The sequence below is a fragment of the Rutilus rutilus genome, assembly GCF_951802725.1.
Source record: "Rutilus rutilus genome assembly, chromosome: 9".
Taxonomy (NCBI): domain Eukaryota; kingdom Metazoa; phylum Chordata; class Actinopteri; order Cypriniformes; family Leuciscidae; genus Rutilus; species Rutilus rutilus.
Window position 1 is genome coordinate 2,837,145 of NC_140223.1, and position 19,624 is coordinate 2,856,768.

The following is a 19,624-nucleotide window of genomic DNA, read 5'->3' on the forward strand; positions in this document are numbered from 1 at the left end:
TACGTAACCGAGACGTTATGGATCTTATATTGCATTTCTGTCAATAGATCCTCAGAAATATCACACATTGCACCTTTAATGGCAAAGGTGTAATTACACTCTATTTAGCACAAACAGGGCTACCATAATATGTGAGCAACATGTATGTACATGTTTGTATTTTTGAGAAAATAATGTTTATGCATGGTTATTGAAAAAACTAAAAATGAAAATTTCTGAAATAAGGCCACAAAACACATACTAAATATGTGTCAATAAGACTTCTGAATAATGCATTTTGTCGCCTAGAGTTTTTTCTTCAAAATGATGTGAAAATCATCCTGCCTAATCGTTCACATAAAACAATACATTGATTTAAATTTTGTAAGACACTTTTTGTTTGGAAAGGCAATATGCGGGTGGGCGTGATTCACACCTGAGGAGACAATGCCCCCGCATAATGAGGCTGCATACTTAATTAGCCTTTCATTCAGGTGTGTGACTGAGCCACAAGAAAGAATGCAAGGACAATATATATATATATATATATTATATATATAATTGGTTCACAGTTGTTGTTGTTTTTTCCACAAATTGTGCTTGCAAATTGTATAATATCCAAGGTAAACATTTCTAGTAATGTGCAGTTAATTGTTCTCATACTGTATTTTCAGATTTGGAAAATATTCTCTACCCAAATGTGTCACTAATAAAGCATAATAAAATTATTTAAAGAGAAGGCTTATATTGACGTTTTAAGATTTTGTTTACATTTACATTTAGCTGACGCTTTTATCCAAAGCGACTTACAATTGCTATATATGTCAGAGGTCGCACGCCTCTGGAGCAACTAGGGGTTAAGTGTCTTGCTCAGGGACACATTGGTGTCTCACAGTGGATTCGAACCCGGGTCTCTCACACCAAAGGCATGTGTCTTATCCATTGCGCCACACCACCCCCACATCTATCCTTGTATGTCTATATATATATATATATATTTATTAAAAAGGTTATACAATTACAACAACATTTAAAATTGTAACAATATTTCCAGTGTAATCTTGCTTTGTAAAAACTAAAGTATACATTTTATCATTAAAATATGATAATTCAATATGAGCAGAAATAGGCAACATTATAAGCTTATTTGATGTGGCAGTATTTTACAGTAACAACTTTATAATCTATCCGATTTTGTAGTCGATTTTTACTCATCTCAGTATAGCAATAGAGTTTGGTAAAAGCTGTTCATTCATTCACACACAAAAACGCGATTCATTTTTAAACAGTATTTTTGCCAGCTGTAGTACCTACACAACAGCGCGCATCTGTGCGTTCATTCATTCACGCTCAGAAACGCGATTCATAAAACAGTCTTTTGCGTGTACAGACACTTGCGATTAGAACAAAGCAGATATAGAACTGACCTATTCCTCAGCTGGATCTGTTGCTCCTCGAAATGAAACTTCCAGAACTTCTGAGGTAAATTTTCCAGGATTATTATCAAGATAGTGTTACGCCCCATGGCTCAAAAGGACGGAACAAAGACGGGGACACACGCAAAAGTGCCAAAAAATATACGAAGTTTATTAACAAAAGAAAACTATACAGAAAAAGAATAAAGTGACATGAGACTGTCAGGAATCAGTGGTGTAAAGTTAAGTGAATGCATGAAGTGTAATGAGCTGTAATAATATTGGATGCAAAACATAAACAGAACGCAAACAAAGCAAGGTCCGAAATGCAGCCGCGCCCCTCCCGCAGTCACTTGTCATCAGGCCCTTTTTAAAGGAAGAGACCGGAAACCAACAGCAGGTGTCCTCGATAAGAACGCCCACCAATAACTCCTTTGGAAGGCGGCACATTTCCATATCAACACAGGGATGACGCACATGAGTCGTCACACCCCACCCCTTAAGACAGGGGTCTATCAAGAAACCCTGTAATATATAAGAAAAAAAGTTAACAATATAAATGCACTTTAATTACCCAGAGGAGCACGCGACAGGGCATCAGCAACAACATTTTCGGATCCTCTGACATGTCGAATATCCAGGGAATAAGCCTGTAAAAACAGAGACCAACGAATAAGCCTTTGATTCGGACAATGGAATGAATTCAGGAACGTCAACGGGTTGTGATCCGTAAAGACCACCACGGGTTGACCCAAACCAACGTAAACCTCAAAATGTTGCAACGCCCAAATCAGAGCCAGAGCTTCCTTTTCCACTACGGAATAATTCAACTGATAGGAATTAAACTTGCGAGAAAAGAAACTGACAGGGTGGATCACACCTTCCTCATCGCCCTGCTGAAGGACAGCCCCTGCACCAACTTGGCTTGCATCCACCTGTAACGAAAAAGGTCTCTCAAAACAAGGAGCAGCCAGGACAGTGGAAGAACACAATAAAAACTTAACGTTGTCAAAAGCCAATGCACAATTCGATGACCAAACTAATTTTGCCTTAGCCTTTAAAAGATCAGTAAGTGGTGCAACAACGGAAGAAAAATTGCGGCAAAAGGAACGATAATATCCTACTAATCCTAAAAAGCGCATCAGCTCTTTTTTTGTAGTAGGAACAGGATAGTCACAAATTGCCTGAACTTTAGCACTTAATGGCCGTACCTCCCCGTTACCCACAACTTTGCCAAGATAAGTTATAGTAGCCTGAGCAAAGCTACATTTCGCAAGGTTCACTGTCAACTTGGCGGCTGACAAACGCCGTAAGACCGCGCCCAAGCGCTCTAAATGTGAATCCCAACTGTCGCTAAACACTACAAGGTCATCTAAATACACCGCACACCCTTCAAGGCCCGAAACTACACGATTCATCAGCCGTTGAAAGGTGGCAGGTGCATTTCGTAACCCAAAGCTCATAACCCGGTATGAGTAGAGGCCTGATGGAATAACAAATGAGGAAATTTCCTGAGCTCTTTGACTCAAAGGCACCTGCCAATATCCTCTCAGCAGGTCAAGCTTTGTTACAAATTTAGCAGAACCAACTTGATCAATACAATCATCCACTCGTGGGAGTGGGAAGCAATCTGGCCTTGTCACACTATTAAGTTTACGAAAGTCGGTGCAAAATCTTACCGCACCATCAGACTTTGCAACCAGCAAGCAAGGCGATGTCCAGTCTGAACTCGAAGGAACTGCTATATCGTTTTCCAGCATATATTTAATTTCTGCTTCCATTAGCTTTCGTTTCTCTGGTGACACTCGATAATAACGTTGTTTTATAGGTGATGCGTTACCCACATCAATGTCGTGTTCAGCCCAGTCAGTACGCGTTGGCGTGTCCCCAAACAATTCTGGAAGAAATCAAATCTACAGACTGTAACGGTGACAAGTGAACCAGAGTAGCATCAAGTTTTTCCAAAGATTCAGTATTGTTTAATCGCCCATGTAAAACACTATCATCAGGTTCATAACCCTCTTTCTCCCCTGAACAAAAGTTTGAAACATCAGACGTCGCAAGTAGAACTGAATGAACAGATCCATCATTATTTGACTTAGAACTCTCATAATACGGTTTTAACAGATTTACATGATATAAGTGAATAGACTTCCTCCGATGTGGAGTTGCCACTATGTAATTTTCATCGCTCAGTCTACGCTTCACCACAAACGGGCCCTCAAATTTCGCTTCAAAAGGAGAAGACGGCAATAGACGTGACACAAGGACCTGATCTCCTGGCTCAAAAACACGGCGTTCAGTTTTACGATCATACAACCGTTTCATCTTATGCTGTTGCTTTTCAAGCTTAACACTGGCTAACTCTCTTGCTTGTATCAGTCTCTGACGAAATCCATCGACATATGCAAGCAAACTTTTTGGTGAATCTGAACTTTTAACAGGATTTTGCAGTACTGCCAAAAGCCCCCGAACTTTATGACCAAAAACTAAATCGTTAGGACTAAATCCAGTGCTTTCTTGTACAACTTCACGTGCAGCCAACAATAACCAGGGCAACCCCTCCTCCCAATCCCCATCCAACTGTACACAATAAGCACGAAGGAGAGATTTCAAAGTCTGATGAAATCTCTCCAACGATCCCTGACTTTGTGGATGAAATGCACTAGCAAGATTATGCTTAATTTTTAGCTGTTTTAATACTTGTTGGAAAAGATGAGATGTAAGGTTAGTACCCTGATCACTCTGAACTATTTTAGGAATGCCAAAAATTGACATAAACTGTGACAAAGCCTTTACAATTGAACGTGACGTAATTGTGTGCAAGGGATAGGCAGAAGGAAAACGTGTAGCCAAGCACATAATGGTAAACAAATACTTGCTTCCTGACTTCGAGCATGGTAGAGGACCCACACAATCCACAACAACATGTTCGAAGGGTTCACAGTTTGCTGGAATCGGATTTAATGGAACCGGTTTTAAGACCTGATTAGGCTTACCAGTAAGTTGAAAAGTGTGACACTTTTTAACATAAGCAGAAATATCCCGCTTCAGTCGTGGCCAAAAAAAATAACGTAGAACCCGATTATAGGTTTTCTTAACCCCAAGGTGACCAGATTTTTCATGAGCAACTTCTAAAACCATAAAGCGAAACTTTGCTGGAACAACTACTTGGACAATAGGATCACCGACAAAATCCTGGCCATGAGGACACCATTTTCTCAGCAAGAGTCCATCCTGAATGAAGTACGCTCTGGCCACATCAGCTATGTCACTGTCAGAAAGAGCAAGAGTGAATAATTCAGACAATGAAGAATCTGAATGTTGCTCCTTACTCCATTCATCTGTAGAGAACGGAAAAGACAAATCAGACAAGTCAGGTATAGAATGAGAAATATTTGCCTTTGACACTTTGATTTCATCGGTCAGGACACACTGAGCATTTTTGACCATAGCCCGAGTTGCAATAGCTACAGGATCTCCATTTAGAACTTCTTGAGTAACGTCACTCCTGGACAAAACCATAGGAGATGGCGGTACACTAGGCCAGACCTGACCTCCTGCCAATTTGTTACCCAAAATAAGGTGAACCCCCTCAATTGGTAACACAGGGCGCAGTCCTACCGCAACCTCACCAGTCACCAAATCAGAGCTAAGTTTCACCTTATGTAAAGGCACTGATAACGTATTTAATCCCATTCCCCGAACTAACATGCTCTCACCAGTTTCAGATTGCGAGGAAAATGGCAAAGTGGACTCTAAAATGAATGAATCCACAGCTCCAGTGTCCCACAGAATTTTAATGGGAACTTCCATAGATCCATCCAACAAAGACACTCGCCCTTCTGTAATAAAAGGAGAAAAACTAGACAAGCAATTATTAGAAAGTTTAATATCAGTGTCACTATCACATAAGTGAACAGAATTGGCCATTGCCGCAGGTTTAAATTTACCCGTCTCAACTCGTTTATTTTTACTTTTAAGTATCAAACAATCTGCTTTCCAGTGTCCTTTTCCCCGACAGTAGTTACAAGTTTTGGACTGATCAAATTTGCTTGAAAATGTATGACCAGACTGTGAAGTGTTATTTGTAAAATGAGCTAAACCCGCTTCCTCCCGTGTCTGCCAAACAGCAGCCGTACTCTTATGAGTAAGCACATAGTTATCAGCCAATGATGCCGCTTCTTCAGGAGACTGAAATTTGTGTTCATTAACATACGTTGCAACTTGCTCTGGAACAGAGTTTTTAAACTGTTCAATTATAATCAACTCAAGCAAATCATCAAATGTTTTAACATCAAGCGATGAACACCAACGCGTAACCTGTCGTCTTAACTCCCGTACAAACTCCAAATGGGTCCGGCCTGGAATCATCTTACACGATCTAAATCGCTGTCGATAAGTTTCAGGCACACACTCATAAACTTTCAACACCGCTGCCTTAACAGTATCATAGTCCTTACACTCATCAATAGTTAAAGCAGAAAAAGCTAATTGTGCCTTACCAACTAACACGCACTGCAACAACAATACACAGTTTGTTTTAGACCAACCTTGCATTTCAGCGACACGTTCAAAAAGAGAAAAAAACACATCTGGATCATGTTCATTGAATTTAGGAACAAGTTTTAAATTTTGATGCAATGGAAAACTTCCAGAAGCACCAAACTCCAGTGAACTATCAGTATTCTCCCTACTTTCCTGTAAAAGTTTGAGCTTTAAATAGTCCAACTCCATTTTTGCCTTCTCTAACTCAAGTTTACCTTGTTCAGATCGATGTTTCATTCTCTCATGATCTATTTGCAACAACAACAACTCTTTTTGTTGGTCAAAAGTTAAACCGGACTGTGAAACCGTTAAGTTTTGTGCGTGTACGTCCTGAATTTGCTCCATTGTAAACGACAAAATTCCTTTATTCACCAATTTATTTTCCAACTCAATCTTAATAGTACTTTCTTTTAGTCTCTTATCACTAATTGTAATTTCATAAAACTCTGCAATTCTTAAAAGCTGCTCTTTATTGCATTTATCTAACGATTCACGTGAAGGTGATTTAGCAAACTTTTCTACATCCGCCATAAACGAATCACAGAACGCAAGCAACCAATTGTGCAAACAAACACTCAGAATTTCCCCCCTATCTACCTTTCCAAACAATCTAACTTACTAGACCCTAATCTTCATGTAGTTACCGGCGGGGGGAAATTAAGCACACGAACCCAATGGGTGCAATTGCAACTAGTTAGACTAGCGACAATTCACAACACCACGGAAGTGCTCCCGAGACAACCGCTACTACCCGCTTTCACCACAGCACTACAAAAACAACAAAACCGACATGTCTCAAAGGAAACAAGTCGCTTAGCCTAACCGGGAAAAACTCCAAGTAAAAAACAAATTTGCACAATAGTTACTTACCCGTCCATGACTTCAAACGGCGATCGAATCATTGCGAACTGCACAAATCACTGTCAGGTGGTCCCCAACACAAAACTAAATTGCGCCGTGACGTAAAATTATTCAAATAGGATTTCCCTCAAAACGTCAGGAACAAACAACCGTCTCAAACTATGTTTAAACGAATAACCGAAATCAAAAACTCGACGAAACAAATGAGTTTATCAAATATTTCCATCATTCGCAAACTATCAAACAAAAACGGACGAGCCCCCATTTGTTACGCCCCATTGCTCAAAAGGACACAACAAAGACGGGGACACACGCAAAAGTGCCAAAAAATATACAAAGTTTATTAACAAAAGAAAACTATACAGAAAAAGAATAAAGTGACATGAGACTGTCAGGAATCAGTGGTGTAAAGTTAAGTGAATGCATGAAGTGTAATGAGCTATAATAATGTTGGATGCAAAACATAAACAGAACGCAAACAAAGCAAGGTCCGAAATGCAGCCGCGCCTCTCCCGCAGTCACTTGTCATCAGGCCCTTTTTAAAGGAAGAGACCGGAAACCAACAGCAGGTGTCCTCGATAAGAACGCCCACCAATAACTTCTTTGGAAGGCGGCACATTTCCATATCAACACAGGGATGACGCACATGAGTCGTCACAATAGTATTATTCCTCACAGCGTCGTAAAGTACAGTCTGAAAGTGTTATCCAGCTGATGTGGGCGTTTCACAGGTTTATATGGATCGCCTCACATTTGCGTTTGAATAGCGCGCTCTCCGTGGGCGGGGTCACATTAAAACTTCATGAGCTGAGATGAGAACGACTGACATCTCTCTCTTTTCATACATATTACATAAACTGTGAATATTTGTTTTTTATACAAATTACTTAATTTAAAAGAAGAGAATTCAAGCTTTATGTCTGTGTGTCTGTATGCCTGTTTGACTGAGTATTCGCTGAGTTACAGTTCATTTTCGGACGCGTTTCAGAATGGAATTCACTGACAGAGAGAAAGGAGAACTCACATCATGTTTATTTTTTAAACATGTTTTAATAATTTATGTTTTTTTATTTTTCTTTATTTGGCAAAAAACACAACACTTTGTTTTTATTGTGAGTATACACAAAAATAATACACACTTAACAGGATCGATTGATGTATGAAACGTGTATGGAAGATCAAAGTCAACAGAGTAATTAGAATCTCTATTGCACTGATAAGGAAAAACGCGAGCTGGTATCACCGGCGATACCGCCGACCCCAGGGGGTTAAAGATAGATATTTTTGTAAAGTTGAAAAGGGTAGCCTATTTAGTCAAGAGCAGTGAGTATTTCTTTGTCCTTTGTTAGATTAACATTAAAACACAGCAGCAGGTTTATCAAACTGCTGCCCCTTTAAGACCGAACGCACGGACCGCATTTGAACATGGCTACTGTTCATTTGAGATATAACCGACTTTGTTTACTATAGGATACTCGCCAAGACGGGCGTTTTTACATAATTTTGTGTGAATTCGTCCGTACAAGCGCAAGACGTGAAAGACAATTTAATTCAGTATTCGCGTGCCGAGACGCTGGTTTGCGGGGCGCACGCTTCGGATGTTTGCATTAATGGAACTTCTTGACCTGCACACGTCCTGTAATAATGTAGGAAACCAGGCGTTATACTTAAATCAGGTAACAGTTCATGTTTTACTTTACTTACATCCAAATAACATGTGCTGAGTGAGTGAACGATCAGCAATCAAGAGCATTCAACAGAAGTGTGCTCGCTCTCTATCTCTCTCTCGTCAGTTAACGTTAATAAGCTACATGCCTCGTTTTATTTTCTTTGCCATTGACATCCGACTGAACAAACTTTCCACTAATGTCTGTTTAAAGGGATGTGCTCGACCGGCTCGCGCGTCTGTGCCGTTGCGCACTTAATCCACTGCGCGTTTTTCTCTTATCAGCTCGCGTACCACAGCTATGTTACTATACACACGCACCTTGTACGAACCCAGTGAAATGAGCCCAAACCGCAGACATTATACTTTTCTATGCCTCAGTTCACCTCCACCAAGCACTCGCGGCGGCCAGTTTCGTTTTGCAAAATGTACATGGTATCGGTGCGTGGTATCGGCGAATTTTTATGAGTACGAGTACGAGTATATGAGGACAGTATCGGCCCGATCCCCCGATGCCAGTATCGGTATCGGGACATCCCTGTTCATTTTAATTTAATTTAAAAGTTAATACATTTAAGGAAAATACAGATGTATTAAACACATTCCATTATATCAGTTTTATATAATCTTTCTGTCATGAGGTAGGTTTGTTTTCCTCCTCTTTTCTCTCTCTCTCTCTCTCTCTCTCTCTCTCTCTCTCTCTCTCTCTCTCTCTCTCTCTCTCTCTCTCTCTCTCTCTCTCACCTGCTTCGTTCCTGCACCCTATCCACCTGTTCATAATTGTCATCAGTGCTCTCGCAGATTGAGATTGCACCTGCTCCTCCTTTGTTCTGATCTCTCTTGCTATTTAGTGTCTAGTTGTTTTGGGCTTCTGTGCCAGATTATTGCTAGCCGCTTCATGCTTGTGGAGTTGTTTCTCTTCTGATCAATCACTGCTCTATTACCCTGCTGTCCGTCTGGCCTCTATCTGTGGGGCTGTGGGATCGACTGGGGCTGTTCGCTCGTCATCATCTGTCTGCTGCCAGTAAGAGATCTCTGTCCATGACTGACTGACACAGTGTCATAAGTAACATCACTACTGAGGATTATTCCTGAGGTTCCAGGGCTTGAATTTCGGCGCGGGTATTGCGCATAATTTGAATCATTCCCGCAGGTCTCCCATTTATAATGCGGGAAATTCCTGCAAACATTGATTCACTTTAGCATGTAGGTTGTATTAGTAAATTAATCCACAGATTATAAAATCAAATCAGTCATTTTAAAACTGTCTGCGAGACGCAATTTCACAAACAGTGATTCAGCCGTGCTGCGTCTTCTATCTCTCGTCTCTCAAAATGGGTTGAACGAGGCAATCGTTAAGCGCTGCAGGCGGTGATAATACACTCTCGCGTTTCGGGAGTCAGGATAGACGGAATTGTCACTTGCATAATCGGGCCAGCATTGCATCATGAGTAACTAAAGTTTCCCATTTGTACGTCTTTTTAAGTCTTAATAGTTTAAACATTCACGCGATTTTAAACTATTCGGTACTCGCTCGCTGTCTGAGAGATGTTTTTTTTTCTCTGCACTCATACATAGAGTAAAGCCGCCTCACAAACAGCTCGCGGGTAACAAAAGTTATTTTTCGTGGATTATATCGCTTTAACAGTCAAAAACGTGAAAATTATGTAAATTTCGGTCTTGGTAAGTATCCTCTAAACACAGTCGGTTATGTCTTAAATAAACATAAATCCCACGTGACCGTATAATGAAAACAGGATCTGTGCACTAGCTCTTACAGTGACAGCAGCCATATGTGTCTGTCACTAATTTGGTTGTCAAAACAACAAAACATAGCTTTAATTTTAAGGAATCAGGATTAACCCTCTGGGGTCGACAAACGTGCGGTTTGATGGATTTTTTTTCAAATAGCAGCAACATAAACTTAAAATACGCCGTCATTTATGGTCATACAGAAAAAAGAAATAGGAAAAAACAATCTGTGATATTTCTACTTTTGTATGTGTCCACTTACAATCAAATCAAAACATTGTGCCTTTGTAAAATAAAGAAAATAAAAAGGTTGTGCTTTCTGCCTCTCCGTCGCGGTGAACTTTTTTTTCTTGAGCACGTCTATAAACTGAAACAAAACTCAGCGAATACTTGTCACACATTTATGAGCCATATATCTTTATAATCATTTAAGTGTGTACTTTTAAATGATCGGATTCAAACTGAAAACAAATATTCTCTGCTTAAGTAATTTGTATGAAACCAACAAGATGTCCAGCTTCTCAAACGCTTGCTCATTATTTTTAATTTGACCACGCCCACACGCGCAAAAGAGATTGACATGCAAATCACCCACGCCTCACACGAACGCGCTCGTTACCTCAAAAACAAAGCACCAAACTTCACCAAAGTCTCTGCTTTTCGTCGAGTTCGGAAGACACGCCGTGAGCTTACATTGGATTTACCTCAGAAGAAGAAGAACGCGATTTGAAGACAAGAAAGATGTAAGGTAAGAAATTCTTAATTATTAGTTTGTTATTGTTGCATAAACTTCACATTGCAGTTGAACCGTTACTGTGTTTGTGGATATCTGCGCAAACGTAGATATGTATAATATGGCAACCATAATATATCATATTTTGGAGCGAGCTCTGCTTTTGAATGTATCATATTTTGGAGCGCGGTCTGCGTTTGAATGTTTCATATTTTGGAGCGCACCGTGCGTTTGAAAAGCAAAATGCACCAAACAATAGGCTTCATGTTTTTATATTGTAATCAATATATTTTTCTCTATCGTAGTTGTTACTGAAATCTTTTGGAAGACTTAATTTATTGTTATTATTATTTTATGCAGCACTGCACGTAGCCTATGCCTACAAGGCACAACAAACCTGGTGTTCATTATTGTTGGAAACATCTGTGTGTGTGTGTGTATTCTGTGAATTTTAAAAATAAATTTTAACCAGAAAAATCTAAAATCTATTCCCAATATCGTGCAGCTATAGTTTCTCTTGATATCAGTATGTTCACAGGTTTTTTTTTTACAGGGCCCAGATGCAACTGAGTCCTGCTGACTTCAACATTCACATGAGTCTCTGTACATGAACATGGTAAAGTGAAAATCAAACACTTTGGAAATGAAAGGTATGTACAATGTACAAGGAATGGCACAAAGGTCTCTGTCTTTGGATCATTGTTTTCAATAATGTGCTTTTTGTCATTTGTTGTGTATCTTTGGATTATGCTGTGTTGTAAATAAATCCAAACAATCAAAAAGCCATTATTTTTTTAATCTCCTCATACTTTGTGCAAGGTTGCTCAGAATGATAGGGCCTGATAGCTCCTAATAGGGCCATTAGGGGAGTGTCTTTGTCTTTCTCAGGTGTGAAAGCCATGCATAGTAATGACGTGATCACGCCTCCCGCATAAAGCTTTCTTACACAAAACACGTCTTACCGTTTTTAAATCAATATATTGTCTTATCTGAATGAGCAGTCAGGGGGATTTTCACATAGTTTTAGAGCAAATATTCTAGGCTACGTGATACAATTTTCAAAAGTCTTGTGAAGAAATAATCAGTATGGGTTTCATGACCTTATTTCAGTGACAATTGTTTTTTTGTATTTTCACAAACCACGCATAAACGTCATTATCTCATAACTAAAAACTTTTACTCACATGCTGCTGATATATTATTGTAGCAGAGTTTGTGCTAAATACAGTGTAATCAGACTTTAGCCATGAAAATGTCACAAGTAACAGAAATAAGCACAAATGTCAGAGCATGTCAGAACACCTCCAGGCCCAGAAAACACCTCAGACCCCAGAGGGTTAATAATAATTACTTTATTCAGTCTCTGTAGTATTTCTGAATACTAGTGTTAGACCTAAGCAAAAACTTTCTCTTTATTTCTCTTTATTGGTATCTTTATTCTATTGTATTTATTTGTGCTACTTTTTTCAATTTAATTCAAAGATTGAAATCAAGCTTCCTTGAGTTGTGTAAATTCTTAAGAACAAAATTACCCCATTGTAAAAATGCAATGAGTGAGCATACATTTAGGCGAGATAAATGTAATTAAAAAAAAAAGTCTAAACTCCCCCCTCAAATTAAAAATTCCCCCCCATAAGAATCACCTAAGGGGGATTTCCCCCCCATTTTCCAAAATGAAATTCAGGCCCTGGGTTCCAGACTGTTTCTTCCTGATTTCTTCACAAGTTCAGCATCCACGATCAAGCCCTTATTTTCCTTATTGAACGGCAGACTGCCTAAGTTCTTTTGTGACTGAATAAACTCAGTTAACATGCACCTCTTGCGTTTGGGTCCTCTCTCCGTTCTCTGACACTTTCTCTCTCACATAGAGACATAATCTCTTAGAATAAAACTCACTGACATATTTAATTAATTGTTTAAAAACAGAGATATTGCACAAATTATAAACACAATTAAGAAAAAAGTTCTGTTTTGATATAAGAGTGAAGAGTGTGTCATTGTTCTCTACAGGTTGTGTGATTGTGGTGTCACAGATGAAGGTTGTGCTGCTCTGGCTTCAGCTCTGAGATCAAACCCCTCACACCTGAGAAAACTGGGTCTGTCTAAGAATAAACTAGGAGACTCAGGAGTGAAGCTGTTTTCTGCTGTACTGGAGAATCCTAACTGTAAACTGGAGGAACTGTGGTAAGATCATCTCCACCATAAAGACTCGGAGTGAATAAGGATTAATATGTAGATAGTGTATTCAATATATCTTTGGCGTAAGCCCCATCCGGTGGTTCAGCGACAGATTCCTGCTTGAACCGTCAGATCCTGCCGGCGGTAGAAGGCAGCGGTGAGGAGTCTCCCTGAAGAGAAACATTTACATCTTCATATATTATTATCCCCCAAAAGAAAGTAAAACTAACAGTTAAATAAACCGGACGAACTACAAACCAGACAACAGATGCAGGATACAGCGAAGAGGGTTTTTTAAATCACAAATGTTTGGTGTAAATTAAGTTGCCTTGTAATGCTTGTGCAAACAGACCAGCCTGAGCATTTCCTCAAAATGTGTGTGTGCAGCTGAAAAGAGGGAAGTGGTGTGTGTTTCACCTGAACCAGGGCTGTCACCATATCAGATTTATCACTACATGATTATCATGGCCAAAATAACACACAATAACAATATATCAGCATATCTATGGAAATCTTGAAAAAAATAATAATAATGCTATCAGTCAATTTCATCTTTACTCTGTTTATTTTGTTATTTTTGAAAAAGAAGAATCACTTCATCACATACAAAAGGAACAATTACACTTAATGGTGACCAGTTTGTAATGATGGTAACACTTTATCACAAGTATACAGTAACAATTTTGCAAACTATTAGTTTATAGGCTAGTTAATGAATAGTGTTTAATAGTATATAAGCTGAAGTTAATATATTAAGAGACTATATACAAATAGTGAGTTCTTCATTCATTGTCACTATAATTAACAAAGCGTTATTGTTTAATTAGCTCTTATGTAAAGAGTTAGATGATGCTTTGACAACGTATTAACCATAAATAGTTCTCACTTTAGATTAGGTCACGGAAAATCAGAAAATGTCATTAAGTGCTTTAATACAGGCTTTATTGGACATTAATTACATTAGTATTAAAAGTTCCTTAAAATGTTTGCAAATACATTAAGCACACACAAACACACACAGAAGCACACACAAACACACACACACACACACACACACACACACACACACACACACACACACACACACACACACACACACACACACACACACACACACTCTCTCTCTCTCTCTCTCTCTCTCTCTCTCTCTCTCTCTCTCTCACACACACACACACACACACACACACACACACACACACTAGGGCTGGGACGATACACCTAGACCATGAGGAAAAGTTAAATCATACACTTATACAGACTGTACATGATGTATAAGATGAGTCATATTTACAAAAACAGTTCATCAGATCTTTCAGATTTTTATTTCAGAAGCATCATACTACAGTACTACATTCTATTCAATAAATACTTCGATAACAAATAACATTTTTAACAGTCACTTTTTGCCACCTAGTGGCGAAACAATGTAATCAATAAATGCATTATTTTAAGTTCCAAGTTGCTATCAAAATCTGATTTACTCTATTTTGATCGCTACCGTAGACATCAGTGTTTATATTTGAACTTTAAACTTTTATCCCAGTACTTCTATGATAATTTGAACTATTGTATCACAGAAATAATGAAACTATTATGAGGTTAAAAAGACTTTTTGTGAAGCTGTTTCATGACAACTCTCTCTGGGTCAGCGGCAGCGACAACACAGATTTGAATGTTGCGATATGATTTTGTCAAAGGTTTAATAGACAGAGGAATATGAAGAAGAGTGTGTGTGTGTTTTAATGGAGATCAAAGTATTTTAATGATTAATCGTGGAGCTCTACTGTCTTATCTCTCTCTCAGCATATGAGTAGCGCGAGGGCTTTCAGTGCATTCAGTCTCACGTCACTTCCACACGTCCACTTGAAATGGATATTACGACACTCATAGATAACCACACATTTCATCCTCTGTTGGAAAAAAAGTGGCTAACTTCTGTCAACCTCGTCTATAAGCAAGGACAAAAATAAAGCAATTTAATTTGAATGAATATCGATTCTGGAATAAAATAATCTAATTTAAAATCGTAAACAAAAAAAATTGCAATAGTTAGGTGAATCTATGTTTTTCTCCCAGCCCTAACACACACACACACGTGTTCCTTAAAATGTTTACAAATACATCAAGCACACACGCACACACACACACACACACACACACACACACACACACACACGTTGGGTTTTCATGTTTAATGGGGACTTTCCATAGAAATAATTATTTTATATACTGTACAAATTGTATATCCAATCCCCTAATGCTAACTGATGTATTTTAACAACATGAACTAATGAGTATTTGTATATTTCATATTGACAGCATTATGTTATTATCTTTGGATATAGGCTTAATGTGTGTCATTGTTCTCTACAGGTTGGAGGATTGTGGTGTCACAGATGAAGGTTGTGCTGCTTTGGCTTCAGCTCTGAGATCAAACCCCTCACACCTGAGATATCTGGAGCTGTCATATAATAAACTAGGAGACTCAGGAGTGAAGCTGCTCTCTGCTGGACTGGAGAATCCTCACTGTAAAGTGGAGGAACTGTGGTAAGATCATCTCTACCATAAAGACTCTGAGTGAATAAGGATTAATATGTAGATAGTGTATTCAATATATCTTTGGCGTAAGCCTCATCCGGTGGTTCAGCGACAGATTCTTGCTTGAACCGTCAGATCCTGCCGGCGGTAGAAGGCAGCGGTGAGGAGTCTCCCTGAAGAGGAACATTTACATCTTCATATATTATTATATCCCAAAAGAAAGTAAAACTAACAGTTAAATAAACCGGACGAACTACAAACCAGACAACAGATGCAGGATACAGTGAAGAGGGTTTTTAAATCTCAAATGTTTGGTGTAAATGAAGTTGCCTTGTAATGCTTGTGCAAACAGACCCTTGCAAAAGTGTGAGCATTTCCTCAAAATGTGTGTGTGCAGCTGAAAAGAGGGAAGTGGTATGTGTTTCACCTGAACCAGGACTGTCACCATATCAGCTTTATCACTACATGATTATCATGGCCAAAATAACACACAATAACAATATATCACCATATCTATGGAAATCAAAAAAAAAAAAAAAAATGCTATCAGTCAAATTCATCTTTACTCTGTTTATTTTGTGTTATTTTTGAAAAAGAAGAATCACTTCATCACATACAAAAGGAACAATTTGTCACGGTTGGTAGATCCGCTGTCTCATTCTTGTCTTGTGTGTTTGTGTGTGTGTTAATTGTCTCGTTATGCTGATTGTTTCATGTGGGCGTTACCGCTGATTATCTGTGATCAGTGGCAGCTGTATGTCATCTCACCAGCCTATTTAATGCCCTGTCTTTCGTCTCATGTTTGTCAGATCGTTGTTTGAGTATCCTGTCTTCGTGCCTGTTCCTGTTCCCTCGTGTTTCCTGTGTACTGGACTCTGGATTACTTCACCTCTGATCTCACTGTGGATTCACCATCACCTTCACACTGCACTGGGGATTGCCTGTCTCAGTCCCTGCGTCACGCTCTCCTGCTGTTGTGTTCCTGATCGTCGGCTTCTTCCTGAGAGAGAGACTGCCTACAGCGCTGGAGATATTATTGCATCGATCTGTCTTTACCATTGAGTATTTGTTATCTAATAAATACATCTTTGCACTTGCATTTGCTTCCGTCCAGTTTATCGTTACAGAACGATCTGACCAACCATGGAAGCAGCAAGCGCGGCAACGTTTAAGGAGTTCGTTGACCACAGCAACGGTAGGATGGATCAGCAGCAGGAGAGTATATCTAACACCGAACGCACTGTCCAAGCACTCGTGATGCAGGTGTCCGGGCTCCCATGAGATCCCATGGACTCTGCCTTTACTGTGGTGGCCGCGGACACTTTCTACACTCGTGCCCGGTAAAAGAGCAAGCCCGATAGTAAAGTTGAGGCTACTATCGGGTGGGATCTCCGCCGGGAAGTCCTCACCATCTACCCTCCTTCCAGTAAGACTGAGATGGGCCAACAACAAGACACACACCTGTCAAGCACTTGTGGATTCCGGGGCCGAGGGGAACTTCATGGACATTCACCTTGCACAAGAGTTACACCTCCCCATCTCGTCTCTTCCTCACCAGATCACGGTCAGTGCCCTCAACGGTCAACAACTCCCCAACATCTCACTCTCTACTGGTCCCATAACTCTTATCACCTCCGGCAACCATACGGAAACCATTCCCTTCCTCCTCATGGACTCACTGGTGGCACCTATTGTGTTGGGGCACCCTTGTTTGGTGAAGCACAATCCTCGTGTGGACTGGGGTTCTAACTCCGTGTCTATGTGGAGCGAGTCCTGCCATGGGTCCTGTCTTGTCTCTGCGTGTCCGTCTGTATCTGTTTCTGTGTTACAGGAGAAGGCAGTGGATTTGTCAAACGTGCCCGCGGAGTATCTGGACCTGAAGGAAGTGTTCAGTAAGTCTCGGGCTGCTTCTCTTCCTCTGCATCGTCCCTATGACTGTGCTATAAATCTAGTGACAGGTAAGTCTCCGTCTAAGGGCAAACTTTACTCTCTTTCAGTCCCTGAGAGGGAGGCCATGGAGAAATATATTTCTGATTCTTTAGCGGCTGGATTCATCCGACCTTCCTCTTCTCCTGCGGGGGCAGGGTTCTTTTTTGTGGGTAAGAAGGATGGCTCTCTGCGACCTTGTATTGATTACCGAGAGCTGAACAACATCACGGTAAAGAATACGTATCCTTTGCCGTTGATGTCTTCAGCTTTCGAGAGGTTGCAGGGACCCTCCATCTTCACAAAATTGGATTTACGTAGCGCCTATCATTTGGTTCGCATCAGGAAGGGGGATGAATGGAAAACCGCGTTCAACACCCCCAGGGGGCACTTTGAATACTTGGTTATGCCCTTCGGGCTTTCCAACTCCCCGGCGGTTTTCCAAGCACTCGTCAATGACGTGTTGAGAGACATGGTTGATCAGTTCATATATGTTTACCTGGATGACATATTGATTTTTTTCTTCGTCTCTCCAGGAACACGTTCAACACATCAGACGAGTGCTTCAGAGGTTGCTAGAGAATGGGCTTTTTGTCAAGGCGGAGAAATGCGATTTTCATGCACAGTCTGTTTCTTTTCTAGGTTACATCGTCTCTTCTGAGGGAGTGCGCATGGATCCTGACAAGGTTAGGGCTGTGATGGATTGGCCAAGTCCAGATTCCCGTAAGGCCCTACAGCGGTTTCTGGGGTTCGCCAACTTCTATCTGCGTTTCATTCGCAATTTCAGCCAACTAGCCGCACCTCTGACTGCCTTGACCTCCCCCAGAACTACATTCAGGTGGTCAGATACAGCTGAGGCTGCATTTGCTAACCTCAAAAGCCGCTTCGTTTCGGCTTCCATCTTAGTCGCCCCTGATTCCACACGTCAGTTCGTGGTGGAGGTCGATGCGTCAGAGGTGGGGGTAGGTGCAGTTCTGTCCCAACGTGCTTCCTCAAACGACAAGATGCACCCTTGCGCGTTTTTCTCCCATCGTTTATCACCTGCCGAATGTAACTATGACATTGGTAACAGAGAGTTGTTGGCCGTCAAGTTAGCGTTGGACGAGTGGCGTCATTGGTTAGATGGGTCGGGGGTACCTTTTATCGTTTGGATCAATCATAAGAACCTTGAATATATTAGATCTGCCAAAAGACTCAACTCCAGGCAGGCTCGGTGGGCACTTTTTTTCGGACGTTTTGACTTTACTCTCTCGTACCGCCCGGGTTCCAAGAACATCAAACCCGATTCCTTATCTCGTATTTTTGATCCATCCGAACGCCCGGTTACTCCCGAATGCATTTTACCTGAGAAAGTAGTTATCTCCACACTCGTATGGGAGGTCGAATCGAAGGTCAAGACGGCCTTAGAAGGGGTAACGCCTCCGCCCGGTTGCCCACCGAATCGGTTGTTTGTGCCGGAGGGGTTACGGTCCGACGTCATTCGATGGGGTCATTGCTCCAACGTGGCTTGTCATCCAGGAGTAAGTCGCACTAGTCACTTAGTAAAGCAACGATTTTGGTGGCCATTAATGGCTCGCGATATTCACGATTTTGTTTTGGCTTGCTCAGTTTGTGCCGTTGGTAAGACGTCTAACCGACCTCCTGATGGGTTACTTCGACCGCTGTCTGTCCCTTCGAGACCCTGGTCCCACATTGCGCTAGATTTTGTCACCGCCCTCCCGCCCTCTAAAGGCATGACGGTTGTTTTAACCGTAGTGGACCGGTTCTCGAAGGCGGCACATTTTATTCCTTTGCCCAAATTACCCTCAGCCAAGGAGACAGCGGTTACTGTAATTGATCACGTCTTTCGGTTACATGGCCTCCCGATGGACGTGGTTTCTGACAGGGGTTCCCAGTTTGTGTCCAGATTCTGGCAAGAGTTTTGTAGATTATTAGGAGCTACTGTCAGTCTGTCTTCGGGCTATCATCCCCAGAGCAATGGTCAGTCCGAGCGAGCCAACCAGGATTTAGAGAGAATGTTGCGATGTT

General features: G+C 40.7%; 1 protein-coding gene across 5 annotated transcripts in view; it reads left to right on the forward strand.

Moving 5' to 3' along the window:
- Positions 1-19,624, forward strand: part of LOC311297734 (NACHT, LRR and PYD domains-containing protein 3-like) — a 55,615-nt gene that overhangs the window by 19,752 nt on the left and 16,239 nt on the right. For 2 of the 5 annotated variants that reach the window (XM_084420163.1, XM_084420164.1), the window contains exons 9-10: positions 12,965-13,138; positions 15,506-15,679. In XM_084420163.1, the coding sequence (XP_084276289.1) occupies positions 12,965-13,138; positions 15,506-15,679 (348 nt within the window). Of the gene's footprint in view, positions 1-12,964; positions 13,139-15,505; positions 15,680-15,805; positions 16,768-19,624 lie in introns of those variants that run through there. The other 3 variants (XM_084420166.1, XM_084420165.1, XM_084420167.1) reach the window with 3 other exon arrangements.